Source organism: Apaloderma vittatum, unplaced genomic scaffold (assembly GCF_000703405.1).
Source record: "Apaloderma vittatum isolate BGI_N311 unplaced genomic scaffold, ASM70340v1 scaffold3429, whole genome shotgun sequence".
NCBI classification, from domain to species: domain Eukaryota; kingdom Metazoa; phylum Chordata; class Aves; order Trogoniformes; family Trogonidae; genus Apaloderma; species Apaloderma vittatum.
The window spans coordinates 1,591-17,131 of record NW_009734472.1 but is presented as its reverse complement, the minus strand read 5'-3'; the positions used below and the strand labels follow the sequence as shown (position 1 = coordinate 17,131).

General features: G+C 43.8%; 1 protein-coding gene across 1 annotated transcript; it reads right to left on the bottom strand.

Moving 5' to 3' along the window:
• Nucleotides 1–7,858: 7,858 nt before the first annotated feature.
• FAM107B (family with sequence similarity 107, member B) lies at nt 7,859–15,307 on the bottom strand. The gene is made up of 3 exons (XM_009876269.1): nt 15,128–15,307; nt 10,608–10,761; nt 7,859–8,601 (listed from the first exon to the last, which is right to left on the bottom strand). The coding sequence occupies exons 1-3, from the start codon at nt 15,253–15,255 to the stop codon at nt 8,485–8,487; spliced, it is 399 nt and encodes a 132-aa protein (XP_009874571.1). The 5' UTR covers nt 15,256–15,307; the 3' UTR covers nt 7,859–8,484.
• Between the last annotated feature and the right edge of the window lie 234 nt (nt 15,308–15,541).

Below are 15,541 nucleotides of genomic sequence, written 5' to 3'. Positions count from 1 at the left end.
AAGTGTGTTCGCACACAGGGAGGTGATTTGGATGCAGGCAGGGAAGTGTGGCAGGGTCTGGCCGATTTGGCCGGGCTGGTGCTCGTCGTTATAGCAACAGGAGGAGTCTGCTGTCAGCCCAGAGGATGGAGTGTGAGGGTGGGGAAGGGGGATATTTTTAGAAAGCAAAGAAGGGAGTTCAAACGGGTGAAGGGAGGCAGAAGTCGAAGGTCTGGAGACCAGGTTGGAAACTGCAGAGGGATGGGTGGGATATGCAGGAACGGAGCGTTCCCCCCACCTCCATTCGGTTGGTGTCCCACCGAGCCCCTTCCTGAGGCCAGAGTGAGGTCTGGCAAGAAGGGGAAGAGCTGCCAGGCCATGGAGGCAGGACACACATCACTGCTGGCGGGGCACCAGTGGGAAGGGGGCAGAGGAGGTGTTGTACTTGTTTCTGGAATTGCAGCCGTGGGTTAAATCCTCTGCAATGACCCCAGAGAACAACAGAGCGGTTGCTGTTTCTGCTGAGGGTGAAGGACCAGCTGCTGGAGAAGGCTGTCCCGGCCACAATTCTGGCACATATGGGCTTATTGCACCTTCAGAACACTCTGATAGCACCTTGGATCTCTGCAGTGCTCTGCCCGTGCAAAACGGTCCTGGAGACTCCACAACAGCCATCTCAGACCTCTCCAGAGCAAACCAGACTGAGCATTTTAACAGCAACCGAGACACCTAAAACCCCTTTGTGAATGCAGCTCCTGAATTACTTGAGCTCTTGAAACACACTCGAGGCTTTTTTAGCGTCATGTCTCGGGGCATATTAATGACATTTGCACAGCAAAAACCACTAAACAAGCTTGCCCTTCCCCTAGAAAGCACCAGTTCCCCCAGCGGCAAGCCTGGAGAGCTCAGCCCCGCTGGGTTCTCGGGGAAAAACTTCGGAGAGGGGGAAGAAGGAAAAAAGCCTTCGCAGGGTCAAAACATTCTCCGCTCCGCTCAGCAGCGCTTTGCCCAGGAGATGGCAGCAGCGTGTGCGAGTTCGGTGCGGGGATGCGGGACGCGGGATGCGGAGATGCGAGACGTGGGATGCGGGATGCGGAGATACGCGATGCGAGATGCATGATGTGGGATGCGGGATGCCGGGATGCGGAGATGCAGTTTGCAGGGATGCGAGATACGGGATGTGGGATGTAGGATGCACGGATGTGGATGCAGGGATGCAGGGATGCACGGATGTGGGATGCAGGGATGCGCGATGCGGCCCCACACCGGACCCACAGACCCTGGAACCCTCTGTGTGGAGGGGAGATAAATACCCAAGGCGGTAAATATTTCAAAAGAAGTTTTTTTCTGTCTCTAAATGGGACAACTTGATTTTGCCCAGGGATCGTTTCTAAGTACTTTAGGCTTCACGTTAATCACGCAATCTTCCATCCTCCTCCTCAGCCCCGTCGGGCTTTTATCACCGCGGCCCTTCTTTTTAAGTTCTTTCTTTTTAAGCTGTGAGTTAAAAAACTTCGATAAAACTCCACTGGTTGCTCATTTATGCTCTATCAGACAGTCACTCTGAATTTTAATTCCCATCTGCTCTTTCCCCCTGCAAGCATTTCTCATTTCCACTCCCCACATGCCGAGGGCTCGGGCTGGATTTCCCTTCACTCTGCGCGGCACTGCAGCCGTCAGCCTCAAACACCCTGTTTTTGGGATCGATCCCAAGGATTCCTCACTAATTAAACACCTTTCATTACAAACCAGCCCTGGGAAATAATCCAAGAGTAGGCAGGCCTGAATGCCAGCAAGAGCTTGGGTTGATACAATAGGAAGGGAGTCAAAAGCACAATGAGGCTTTGGGGTGGGGAGAAGAAAAAAGAAATATGAGGTATTAGATGTGAACACAGGAACACACTACACTGTGCATAGGCTCTGCATCATCCTCAGACTCGCTCTTTCACCTTGGATATAAGGTGGAACTCTTCATCAGTCAGGAACTCACCTTCCCACTATTTACTCCTCCTTTTTTAGCACTTTTTTTCCTTCCCAGACAGCGATTCCTGCTCTTCAGCATCAGGATTGAGTGTGTCTGCCTGCAGAGGGGCCTTTTAAAGCTGTAGGTAATTTGCATTTCACCTCTGGTCTGGTTATAGCAGGATTTCCTAACAGGCAGGGAATGGAGTTCTTGGTGCAAAACAGAAGCATCTCCCTTGCAATAAGAAAATGACCAAAAGTGCAGGATCTATGTTTTGAAGAGGATTTACTCCCTGGTATTTAATAAGTTAATTCAGTTTGTCTTATAAATTAGAAGAAATTTCCCTGACAAACCAGTGGTTGTGAAGCAGAGGGCTCACTGTGCTTAGCAGATTTCCAAAAGCCACTTTTTTTGCTGAGCACAACCCATGAAGGTGATACCCCAAAACTGTACAAAGGAGAATTCACTTAAGCGATTAGTACAGAAATAAAGCTGGCTGAGGACAAGTGCTGAAATTGTCCATCAGGGAAAATGACTCGTTATGGTCCATGATCTTGAAGGTCTCTTCCAGCTGAAACTGTTCTATGTTTCTATGTTTCTATGATTCTATGACTACACCGATGAGGGGCTTTCCAGGTTTGATAGTGTACATTTAAAGGGTCTCTCTCTTCCTGCTGCTACTGATCAGAGTGAATTCCTCATCAGCTTTTCACGGCAGAATCTTTTAGGCTTCATTTTACCCCGAGGAAATTTCAAAGACAGGCACCCTGTTGGACAGAACCCCTTTTTCATGGAGACCATGTCAGGTGGGCTGGCTTTTTTCAGGGAGACCACTTCAGCTGTGCCCCGAGCCCAGAGCAGGTGGGATTCAGCGTTGGGCAGGCAGCTCCCTTCGCCTTCCATACCGAGCGATACGTGCTTCAAATGAACCCTGCTCGGGGGTTTAGGCTTGCTGGGTGCTCTTTAATTTTTGAGCACAATGAAGTGGCCTTGATATTCCAATTGCATTATGAAAGATCTGTTTCCGAACAGCTGAAGAGGGGGAATGAAGCATGTTTCTTCTTCCTACCTAATCAGGCTGAAGTTTCCCGGTGCCAGCCTCAATCTGTGTTAAATTGCTCATGCCATCCACCAGAGAGATTAGACTTGGGTACATAATAGAAGTTAATTCCAAAAGTGATTACTCAGATAATGAAGTACTACAGCTGCAGTGGGTGATTCTGGCTCTTGGAGCCCCCTGCTCAGGTGCTTTATGTCCTTCCCTTTCCCTCACCACCACTGTGGAGATGCCACCTCCCCTCCCGCTGGCCGGTGTTTGGCTGGGGCAGATCCCTTCTCCTCAGCCCCCTGCAGAGGCCACATGTCCCCCCAGCACCTCAGGGGTTCAGCTCAGGGCTCCACAGCACCAAGCACCAGAGCTTCCAAGCACAGTGGAGAAACGGGCTCTTTATTACGAACCACGCAAAGATCAAGGGCCAAATTTACTAAAGGTATCCAGGTGGCTCATCTTCCCTGGGGAGCAAAACTCCCTGGAAAAAAAAAGGGTGGTTTAGAGGTGGCATCTGAATTTTCCAGCTTCTGAGCCCTTGCCAGGAAAAGCAGATGATTAGCTCAAATGCACCTGTCTTGAGATTCAGCTAAATGGATTCCTGGGTACCCCAGTTAAAGAAGAATAGAAGTAGTCCCTGTTTAACTCTGCAGAGGCAATGGCGGCGGTGTGATGGACCCAGTGCAGCCTTTACCTAAGTCTAAAGCAATGCCAGAAGATGGGCTCTGGAAGACAAGCTCTGGGATAGGAGTCAGGATGTCTGTGCTCTGTTACCACCATTAAACAGTTCCTCTGCCACGGTTTCCACCACCTCCCATCGAGGAGAGTCATCCTTAATATTGACAAGGGCACCACAAACCTTTACTGTGACAGTGGAAAGATTTCAAGTAAATCAGAAGTAGTTTAAAGTGGCAGAGCGAGCGGAAAGATATCTTGTATTTCCGCTCCTCCAGATCTCCAGCAGTGTTTGTTCTTCTTGTGTCTTCAGATTCCAATTTGACCTCCCATTCTTCGCCCTAAAGATGTCAGTTCTGATCCTACGGAAACCGCACCGCTGAAGCCGGCTCTGTCTCCAGCTGTCTCGCTCAGTTATTTTCTTAAGCGCAACTGGTCGCCACGAGTGCCATCAGGCATTTTGGGTTATGAATGCCATCCATGGACCCTGTAACAGCAGCTAAGGGACCTCAAGGTACTTCTTTCCACATGGCTACGGCATGACACAACCCCCATCTGCACACGGCCACCGGAGCACAAGCCAAGCCGCCTCCCGGCCGGTGCTTGCAAAGCCCCATGACGAAACGCATTAGCTCAGTGCAAGCCAATACAGCACACAAAAGGAAGATCATCTTTTCTGCCGGACATGCTACAAAAGCAGATCACATGCCCTCACTGTTTTCTTTCTGGAGCCAGAGTGAAATATCAAAGGATGATTCAAAACACATTTGGATATGCTTGAGGTAGGAGGGCACAGGGCAGTATCTCCACCAGGCCATAGAAACCCACCCCGTATTCACTCTTTGTTCTTTCTTAACCTCCCCCACGTTTGACAGCTCCTGGCATAAGTCCAGCGCCATTGCATCCGCAGCACTGCCAGGACCCACTCCACATGCTGAGCAGTTTCTGAAGGAAAAAACGTTTCCTGACATCTGTTCTGAATTCACTGCTCTTCTCCTCCCCCACTTCGTTCCACCCCGCACTCCTCTTCAGCTCCCCCTCCATCCCCACCTGTGCCCCCAGCTGACCAAGGCTCACCAACAAGAGCTGAGGACCTTTGTGGAGAACTGCTGACCCACACCTGTCCCTGCCCTGTCCCTCCCCCTGTTAATTTTCTCTGTCTGCTGTTGACACTACTCTTAGCAATGGCACCAAGCAATCCGACCCGAACCCAGCAAACCACTTGTACACACGCTTTCTTCCACATGTCCAAGTTTCTCCTAATAGAACCACAGCCATGAGCCTTGGCTAAACCAAAAGGACCTTTGCAAGGACCGAACCCAGAACCAGGCTCATTACTCTTTCAGGATGAAGCTGTTGCAATGCTAATGATTCCAGGGTTGAATTTTGCCTGGTACGCTTCGATCAAGTTAGCAGGATACGGAACAATTTCCACAATTATTGGATTCCCATCAGAAGTTTTCCCTCGTGCTCTGCCTCGCCTTGTGCTAGCTGAACGGTCTTTTGCAAAAATGTTCTGCATCAAAAACACTCAAAAGACAATAAGACCAAGAGACACAAGCTTTTTTCTGCTGATTTTGCACATAAAAACATGGGTGCCGTTTCAAGGAACAGAAAGTCACCATGATCTTGACACTTGCCCCTGTACTGCATAATTCTAAATAACCTGGATATCTCAGCGCAGTCCCCGAGGTTTTGTTTTTGGCAGGACATGACGGACACCACAGCATACACCAAGCATGTAGTAGATTTTATTAAGCCTAACTTTGGTTCTAAGTATTCCACCCTCATTCTCGTAATACCTTTAGTTAAAAACAATTATACAAGAGCAAATACAAAAAATATTAAATTATGAAAACAAATCCATTAAGGCTCCCTTTTTATATTTATATATATTTATATATGTACACTCGGACAAGTGCAGATATTAACAGAAGGTTAAAGCCACAAAAATGCTAAAAAAATGTACTACCATACTATCAAAAAGCAAAGAATTTTTAAAAACTACAAAGTGGTAAATGAGCCATTTTCAAATCATTGAAATATTTGTCAGATTGCTTCAAAGCTGTATCGCTAAAGGGCTGATCAGCAAGTGCTGACACTCACTGGCAAACAGTTTCTCACTCGAGTAGCCACGCAGGGTTAGGGTTAGGGTGACTTGTGGTGTGACTAGCTCACCACCCGTAAGGGCTGCCCATTCTAGCCCAATTCCGACTTTAAAGACAAGCTTCTGCCCATCAAATCAACACGAAGGCGGCTGGGATTCCCAGACTCAAGGGTCAGGAGAATTTAAAGATGTTCTAACACACGCGTCGATGTTCTGTTCACACAGAGAATTAATTCTAACTGAAAACAAACCCCCACTTCACGCTGTATGTACAAGGGAGTTTTCTGGCCTCCTGTGTTTCAGAAAGAGAAACTCTACCCTGAATCACAAGCCAACGTGGAGAGAAAGCAGAATGCCTTCAGCCTCGAAGGACCCAACCCAGCGCACTCACTGAAGCCCAAGAGAGGTCCATGTCCCCCACCGACTCCGGTGCCATTTGGGTTACACCAGCTTCTCTTCATCGCGGATGGATTGCCATGTTCATCGAGGGGAAAAGGCTGAGAAGAAGTGGTCTGCTCAGGCCAAAGGACGGTTTCCTCACCAACTCGAGATGTCTCCGCACTGAGCGGACGGATAACTGTGGAGTGGAAGCCAAGAGGGATGAAGTTTAGTAGGCTGAGAGCAGCTAAGATAAAACATGAGCGTGGCAGGGAAGGCTCGTAGATAGTGCTGTCTCAACAACGTGAAATAAAATCAGTGCAAGTGTTTGAATAAGGTACTGCCAGAAAGGAAGATCTTCTCCTTCCAGAAGAAGGGAAGGAGAGAGGGAAGAACCTGCAGCACTCAGGGTGTTCCTTTGTTGAGAAAATACATGGAAGTGTCTTAATGTTTGGCCTTTGTCTTTTGTATGTCCATAATCTGAACAATCAGAGAGACCATCTTCATTCACATTTAATCTTCTAAACGTGAGTCGCGCTGCAAGTCCAAATCAATGGCAATACGCTTATCGCAATTCAATTTACTCTCAACCTGGTTATGTTCTTATAGAAAATGCCTGAATCTTGACAAATTGAAGTCTGTATCTAGGAAACATTTCAAATTGTGAGCATTTCGTGCCAAGTGCTATGCTGGAACTGTATTTAAAACATCCAGTACTTACAGGGAAGGCAAAAGGAACTAGAAGCCAAACCAACAAACTCTTCCCCCATCACCTTTACAATACAAACATCCCGCTGTTGATATTAATAAAAAGTGTTCTCCAACAGCTACGCCCAATGTAATTACAAAGTAGAAATTATTTTGTTTAGCATCCTAAGGCAAAGACTAGGATTAGATCCCCAGCTGATACGGATGAGCACAGCTTCCGTGAGAGTAGGACTGTGCCAACCAAGGAAGATGAGGATTTATCCTGATTCTGAAGATATCTGCACCCCTACACACCAGGTAAGAATCCAAATCTATAATCCTATATGAGCAACCTGTTTCCCCCTCCTCATCCCAGGCTCTCCTGGATAACTAGTAGTCACAAGCATAAAGGACCAGATTCTCCCATCCCTGTGCAAGCTGAGCGATATTTTATTTAATGGCAACTCACAGGGACAACTTGTGGAAAGGCAGCAGGTGACAGAAATAGACCCCAAGACTCAGTGGTAACACACCTACCTTCTTTCTCGAGGCTAAAGGAAGGATGGGGTAAAATGAATTTCATTTTATGCCTTGCTTCAAGGAAAATCAATTCCCTTTCAGTAGATTCCAATGATAAGTTTGGTCTGGTTTAAACACTGCTCTGTTGCAGGAACTGCAACAAGTTCCTGCAGGCAAAGAGCAGGAACTGATGGCAGATCAGATTCGTGATTTCAGTTCCAGCAAATGAGTTTAAACTCCACCAAGTAATGTGTTAACACCGTACTCAGATCAGCGCATCCTTGGAGGAGAAAGGCCACAATAGCAAAATAAGTAGGATTTCAAAACACAGAAAGAAGACAGGTCATTTTGCATTGAGAGGTAAATTCACAGGTAGCACTGCACAGGCCTGTACACAACGGTGTAAGTCTAGAGAGAGAGTGAGAGAAATCAGCTTCTGGATTCTCCCTGGTGAGAGCATCATCAGATTTCTGCTCTTTCATAGCCTAAATTCTGCATGCCAAACCCGCAGAAATGGGCTTTAAGGCTGCTTAACTTTTCACCGCTGGTGAATTTTAAGCATTCCAATCTTGCCCACACCTGTTTATCCTAGTGGGGATGGGTGGGGATGGGCAGCAGTGATCAACACACCTCCCATATTCGACAAAAACTCCAACCAAACACAAATTATTGTGGGATATACACAGGCTGTAGGTCTAGATGGAGGAAATCTACCTGCACAGCAAAGCTTCGTAAGATACCACAGGAGGATTTTTGTTCTGTTTTAAAGCAAAATAGAATCTGTGTGTCTCCACTGAACTAGGATCACAAGAGATAAAGCAGTGCAACACTGAAGCAGTTGTCTCTAGTATCCCTGGTTAAAATCTCTTGAGTAAGCACGCCAGGCTAGTCCGTGACACTGAACTGACAAACCGACTCCTTCCCCGTCGATCTCAGGACTGCATTTGGCAAGTCGATCTGGTTCTGGTACTGTCTTATTAATCGCACGTCCCAGGAATTAAAAATCTCATCTTCACAAAGCGTCAGCTGGATGCTGTGGGGTTTTCTTCCCTCCTGAGGAGCAACTCTGAGACAACTTGCAAAAGCCTCTCTCTGCAGAAAAGCTGGAAGTCTTAGCAGGCGCTGGGTCTAGGAATCTGGTGCTTCTGTTGCTTCCTGGACCGTCCTCCTCAAGTTGCCCTTGACTTTGACAAATTCAGGCGCGTTTTCCTGCTCTTCCTGTATCTTCTGTTGCTCCAGTTCCAGCTTAAAAAGGAATCATATGGAAAAAAAAAAAATACATAAACCAGATCGTTGAAATACAAGACAAAAAAATAAGGTTTCAATAACTGGACATGTAAAATGTTTTAAATTGCTTCCTTTCTTTCTGTCATGGAAAAGATAAAGTTGCATTTCTTTGGGGGTATCTGTTCTCATAAATGCTAAGTATTTTCAAATGCTTGGCACTAGCTCGTTCCAGATGTCCACCTTTGCCAGATGGACAAAAACCTCTGCAAGCCCAGTACAAGAACAAGATGAAGCATTTTTGAAGAAATTCTTGGACATCTTCATTAAAGAAACAATGATAATTCCTTTCTCTGGCTTTTACAACGGGACAAGGACAAATGCGCTTTGTGGGAGAACACATGCAAGGAGCTACTATTAAGCACACTCGCAGAATTTATTTCAGAGTGTCTAGATAGGGATTTTGGCATCTAACCTGAGCCTCTTCTGGTTCATGTGTTTCGTGTATCACAAAAAGCAGTAAAAAAAAAATCCTCCTTGACCCTTAGTTACTAATTTTTGAGAGCCCATTCACTGACATTTTTAACTCAGTTAGAGCTTCTGCTCTTGCAGACACTTGAAATTACTGAGCAAGGTTAGAATCTGCTCTGCGGAGTGAGGCTATACAGTGCCCACAGCAAACACGGCTTACGCACCCGCACAGAATGCAGATTGCTCAGCAACCTTCAGTTCCCCAGGGAAGGCAGGTAAGTCAGGACAAAGGAAGAAACAGCCCTTTAGAAATCTAACAAAAGCTTCCAAAACGAGCTTTTCAATTTTTTTAATATTTTTTTTTAACAGACCAAGGTCTCCCTGATTAATGGAGACCATGTATCGCTCACCTAAATAATCTCTTCTTTGTCCATGCCTTGTCTCAATAAATCATGACAACATTCCTCCAAGAGTCGTGTTTCAATTAATGCCATTCCTATGACGTTTACAGAGTCACAAGAGTGTTTGCAATGGGAAAGTCTTTCCTCTTTTAAGATAATTTTCTATTCTACGTATGTCCTTGGATGGCTTAGTTTCAAATCAAATCTTTCTACAAGCTGAACTGTTTGAAGCTGGGGCCTTAAAAGCAGGAAGGAAAAGTGACAGGATGATAAACTTAAAAATACAACAGCTTTCTCTCTTCAAAAATATTTCTAAGCCTAACTAAAAAGCAACTATAATAAAAACCCTCAAATCTAAATAATTATTAATTTTCAGTTGAGTAACTATTTGCCTTTATTGGTTTCTGCTGAGAAAAACAGAAGATTCTGTTTTGAAGCATTCGTTTATTTAAAAATAAAAGCAGTGCTTGATGTGTGGTGACTTCCTGATGAGGTGTTTCACTGTAGAGATATTTCCTTGCAGGTACACAAAGTGCCTGAAGAGGCACGAGATGTCTGGCTGGGCCTGTGCCTGGCTGTACGCTTCATCACAAGGAACTCCAACTCCACATCACCTCTATACTCTGAATATACTTTTCTTTATTTGAAAACGCCAACAGGCTCATACGTTTTAAGTTCACAAAAGAACATTTTAGAGTCACTAAGTTTCTTACATAACCCAGGAGAGAGAATCAGTTGATTTTTTTTTTATTCATTGAGCATTTAGATTTCAGGTGCTGCAGCCTAACAGCCATTCCTAGTGGAGCACCTCCTAACAGAGATATTATACATAATTTAATATTAAAAATAATCCTACAAAGGCTGACTAATTCACCACAGTTTCAATGGTTAAATAAGTTCAGTGCTCCACACAGATTTGTGCTGTCTGGTGCTGGATTCATTTGACCAAAGGCAGACACCATGTGAAGTTTCTACATAGTAAGTGACAACAAACAGGTAACTGGGGAGTGTGATTTGACTCATCCTAAAAAAGGCATCTGCATTTGGTCAGAGGAAATGTGCTAAAAAACAGCTGATGCTTCTTTCCTGTCTACAAAAGGAGACTTGAGTAGCTCAGGTGTAGATGTGTCTAAGTAGTGTTATTACCCATCTTACCTGCTCCAGTTTCTGCTGCCGTTTCTGTAGCTCTATTTCCAGGTCTGATTTCTTCTTTTGTGCTTCCTCTTCTTTTTGTTGTTTAATAACTTGATCTCGTTTCCTTTTCTCCATCACCTTCTGTAGCTCTGGTTTGTTCTGAGGGGCAAGACCCCTTCAAATCAAATGGCACGAGTGGTGGGGGTAGGGGAAACAGGGAAGAAAGAGATCAGTTTTAATTAGCAGAAATTCACACAATATTGTAGGAACGTTTTTCTAATATCAAGTAGTTGCTTATTTAGACACATTGAAATATAAATAATTAATTAAAACGACGAAACATGCAGACATTTGCCCAAGTTCTAACCAAAACCCTAGAGTTTAAGCTATGTTATTACGAAGGATCTCCCTTTAACTCACATGCTAGAATTTCTCCTGTATAATTCACTATTTTAACTTTCATTTTTAGTCTTCCATCCATTCTCTCAATTCCTGAAGAATGGATTTAAAAACAAAAAAAATAAATCACAAATCCAGACTCTGGCAGAGCTATAAACAAATTTTGGAGAAAGACTTTCCTTGCAGGCTGGTAACTCGAACAGATTGCGTTCAGACAGTCCCGTGCAGAGTGTTGTGCCCACAGAAATTTGCACAGACATCACTAAGAAGTGGTCTCCGTCTGGATTTTGTCATGCTGCTCCTGGAAATTGTGGATTCTGGCCGTCCTTGAAAATGGGAGAGCTCTTCCCACATCTGACTGTGAAGCTATTTCCAGTGAGAGCTCCCAGGCTGTGCTAAAAAGTCACACAGAGGCTAAGAGAACAAAAATTCAAACCAAAAAAAGTTCTCGTCACCCTGGAAAAACGCTGGAGGATTCTCCCTCTTGCCTGAGTTTAGGTACTACATCAGCTGAGTGTTCCAAGTCTGTTCAGTACAAGCTGCTTTCCAAGCCAACTGCTCCAAAATGAAAAAATTTACATGTGATTTTATCTATACAGGCACACACACAGATACACGCTCACTCCTACCTGTTTTTGTGACTACAGCTACTTCTTTTATCTCTGTTACATTATGTTTTCAAAATTTGCTATGATAAGTTTCAAAGATCTCCCTGCTGTTCAGGTATTAGCATCACTTGAGTCAGAGCAGAAAGATCCAAAATTTGCCTCTGTTACCGTTGCCTTTCCTGTGAAGACTATTTTGTGAAAATATCCAGCATTAAGTTTAACATCAACCATTTTTTATTTCAACTTCAAGAAATGCAATAATCTGAACAAGCTTTCAGAAAGTGTATTCCCGGTACGCTGTACATTTGTGGTTGCTAATTCTTCCTTAATATGCGTATCTGACAGCATGTCCAATAATACATTAAAATGCCATTTTACGGTGACATCTACGAATGACTCCATAGAATATGCAACGCTCTACCCCTGTGCATACCCTGACAGCAAAATCAAATATTTAACAACACCCTATTTCTCATAATAGATCTCATGGCCTGAATGCAACAGCTACAAGATTGTGTTCATATTTTATGTTTCGTGCTACTTTAATTACGTTTTCATGCATAAAACTTGAGTCAGGCAGAGAAAAACTGGAGCCATCTTTTTATTACTATTACTACTGCTGGATTAGTGAGAGCTGAATCAATAGAAACTTCCATGTTGGCAATTAATGATCAAGACAGCCACGAACCAGAAGCAAGCTGCCAATTCACGTTACTCGTTCCCGCATTTTTTCAGTCATAGAGGAGAGGTGCAAGACTCCTTCAGATGTGCTGCAGCTACAACAAAGGGAACCTGCAGAACATACAAGTAAACACAATCTCTCGGTCTAATCCAGTGGAGTTGGCAGTTAGTTCTGTAACAGAACAACTGTAACATCAACCCTGTTTCCACTCTCACATGGAAAAAAAGGAAAAGCAGCAACCAGTTGGCTACTGGATTAACTGGGAGTCTTGTATCACCTCCTAGTAATTGTTCTGATGAAATAAAGATTCCTAAAGCTTTGGTATCAAGCAAGTAAAACGTGCTAAAACACAAGTTAAGAGCTTACTAGGTTAAAACCTCTGGAAGGGAGAGGACCAATACTCTGCAGAGCTCAGGGTGACTCCTAACAAGTAAGAACAGTTTACAGTAAGTGTCCAGTGCCTTGAGGTACGGCTACCTGGATCTGTTTGCCTAAAACAACGAGTATTTCTGCAAATAAATAACTACATGAGTTCAAGACCCGACAGACACTGCTCACAGTAGGCAAGGAGAATGATCAGACCAGCACTGGCTAAATATCTTCTAAGATCCAGAGGTGGCTGTTCAGAGCTGACTGGTCAAAAAGTGAAGCTGCTGGTGCCTGTACTGAGTCTTCACAAGAAAATAAGGTACATGTTAAGGAGACTTCTCTAAGAGCACTAAAAGTCCTCCATACCTACAGCAGTGTGCAGTAACAAAGTAGAATATAAATCTAATATCTCCATTACTGAACAGCCTCATATCAGAGCTAGTACAGAGGCACGAAGCACAGAAGACTGAACTCTCTACTCAAAACCACCACTTCTGCTGGTGGAAACCCTCAAAGTATTTCATTTCTGTACCAATAAATCAGAAACTAAAATTAACAGCTGCAGCTAATCAGAATCACAGTAAGAGAAGAGCGTGTATTGAGGGCTGCACAACTCCTCTGTGTAACAGGATATTCTCCAGAAGAAAAGAACTCTGAACTATTTAAAAGTGCCTCATGGTTTCGTGAATTTTAAAGAAAAAAAAATAGCCTTAATTTATTGCAGTCTCCACATCCTTTAGAGTAAGATCATAAGTGAGAAACTTCAACTATCCTTCTCTCAATGACTATAAAATTCTTGGTAGTAAGAACTGACTTTGATGTTCAATCCCATTAAGGAAAAATAGGACAAACACCTATTTAGGCCAATTTATTACAATTCAATTGGCATTCAGTAAAACTTTTCTACTTCTTCATCACTAAAGAAATGCTGTATTGTGTAGGCAATTCATTTAGAATTAAGTATCTAAGCCTAGCATTTGTGAGGATTTTGTTATTATACATAGAAAAGATTCCCTTCTCCCCTCAAAAGACTGCCCTGTTAAAGAGAAATAAAAAAAAATAAAGAGAGAAACTTTTATACTGTGGCTCTTCCTGCCAAATAAGACAAATCCAGTTGTGCTGGAGTGGCCAACGCAGTAGAATTCTCCTCTCCTTTATCAAGGTGCTGGGTCTCAAAAGCCTGAATGGTTGGTATCAGAAACTCTTCTCAAACGCACCCTGAAATATCATTCTTCCACTTCTGTTTTGTGGATCCCCCCAAGTTTGCCTCTGGAAAGTCCATTCTGGGTGGTTTCAATGCATCAAATCACTAATTTGTATCATAGTTTCTGTTTCCTTAAATGGAAGAGTACCAACAGGCTTGGTGGCTTTCCCTCCGCCACGTGGTCTGGTGGCTGTTTTCAGAGAATCAGAGAATCATCACAGAGTCATTGTAGAATCAAAGATTCATGGAATGTGTTGGGCTGGAAGGGACCTTTAAAGGCCATCTAGTCCAACTCCCCTGCAGTGAGCAGAGACTTTTTTAACTCGATCAGGTTGCTCAGAGCCTCGTCCAGCCTGACCTTGAATGTCTCCAGGGATGGAGCCTCCACCACCTCTCTGGGCAACCTGTGCCAGTGTCTCACCACCCTCATTGTAAAGAACTTCTTCCTAATGTCTAATCGGAATCGACCCTGCTCCACTTTAAAACCATTGCCCCTCTTCCTATTGCTACCTGCCCTTGTAAACATACTCTCTTAACATGCTTTCTAAATGAGTCCTCCATTGCTGAAGAGATTTAATAACCCAACTTCAGCTATTTCTGGGCCAAGTGCCTCTGTCTCTGAAGCTGATGAAATCAAGTTCCACTTATTTAGATCTTTAAAAGTGAGATATAGAGCAACAGCTGTGCCTCCCATCCCAGATGGAGGAAGTAGCACTTGCACAACACACAAAGAAACACTCGTGCAACAGCAGAGCAGACACCAGACTATCCCACTGCACTGCAAGAAAGATCTAGTAAGTAGAGAACAGTTTTGTTTGAAATAAAATATACGATCTTTTCGATTTGAAAGTGGCCCCAAACACACAGTGTGCTATGAATGGTGAAAATCCATAGATTTTATCAACCTGCTGGTAACAGCAAAATTTTGTCAAATACTTGATAAAGTTAAAGAGTTCAGGACAAACGACAGTGTCCAGGTTAACAATATAAAATGTGCCAGAGGAGAACTGAACTGGTTCCCCTTAATGATTCTATGAAACTGACCCTTTGTGAGCGTTCACAAAAACAAAATGAGAAGTTTTTTACAGCAGGCTTTTGCAGAGCAACTGAAATTAAAACAGAAAAAAATGCCACCGTTAAGGATCAGTCTTTTCAGCTACAAGATTTGAATCAACAATACATGCCTGCTGGGTTTTGGGTAAAATGTCATTTTTATGAAAACCAAACTCAGACAGTGTGTTTGGGGTGGGAGGGTGGCACAGGTGATTTTTAGACTTACCTTTTCTGATTCATAAGCAGCTCTCTATGGAGATCTTGATGATTCCGGGATGACTTCACAGGATTAATTAATTTCTGAGGTCGAATTAATTCAGGATTGTCATCATCTATGTAGTCTGGTTCAGCCATAATCTTTCTTGGGAAGGGATACGGATCTTTGGGTTCAGCGTCCTTGTTCACAGTATCTGTAAAATGTGGCAAACTGTGGTAAATCTACACTGAAAAGTCTTTGAAAGACATATGAAAACATAAAGGCAGCATATTGTACTAGTAACAGTTATGCTTTTTTTAGATTTATTTTCTCTGTAGTAAGTAAAGGCTCTCAGAGTAAACACCAGTAGCATCTTCTTAAACAGACAGCTGTTTTACAACAATGTAATCTACAACAGCATTTACCTGGGCAACACAGATCACC

Bases quoted from the DNA above. Each gene is read 5' to 3' on its own strand.
- FAM107B (XM_009876269.1), bottom strand. From the start codon at position 15,255: ATGGCTGAACCAGACTACATAGATGATGACAATCCTGAATTAATTCGA. The intron at 10,762-15,127 runs GTAAGTCTAAAA...TTTGATTTGAAG, and splicing joins CTGCTTATGAATCAGAAAAG to GGGTCTTGCCCCTCAGAACA. The intron at 8,602-10,607 runs GTAAGATGGGTA...TTCCTTTTTAAG, and splicing joins GGCAGCAGAAACTGGAGCAG to CTGGAACTGGAGCAACAGAA.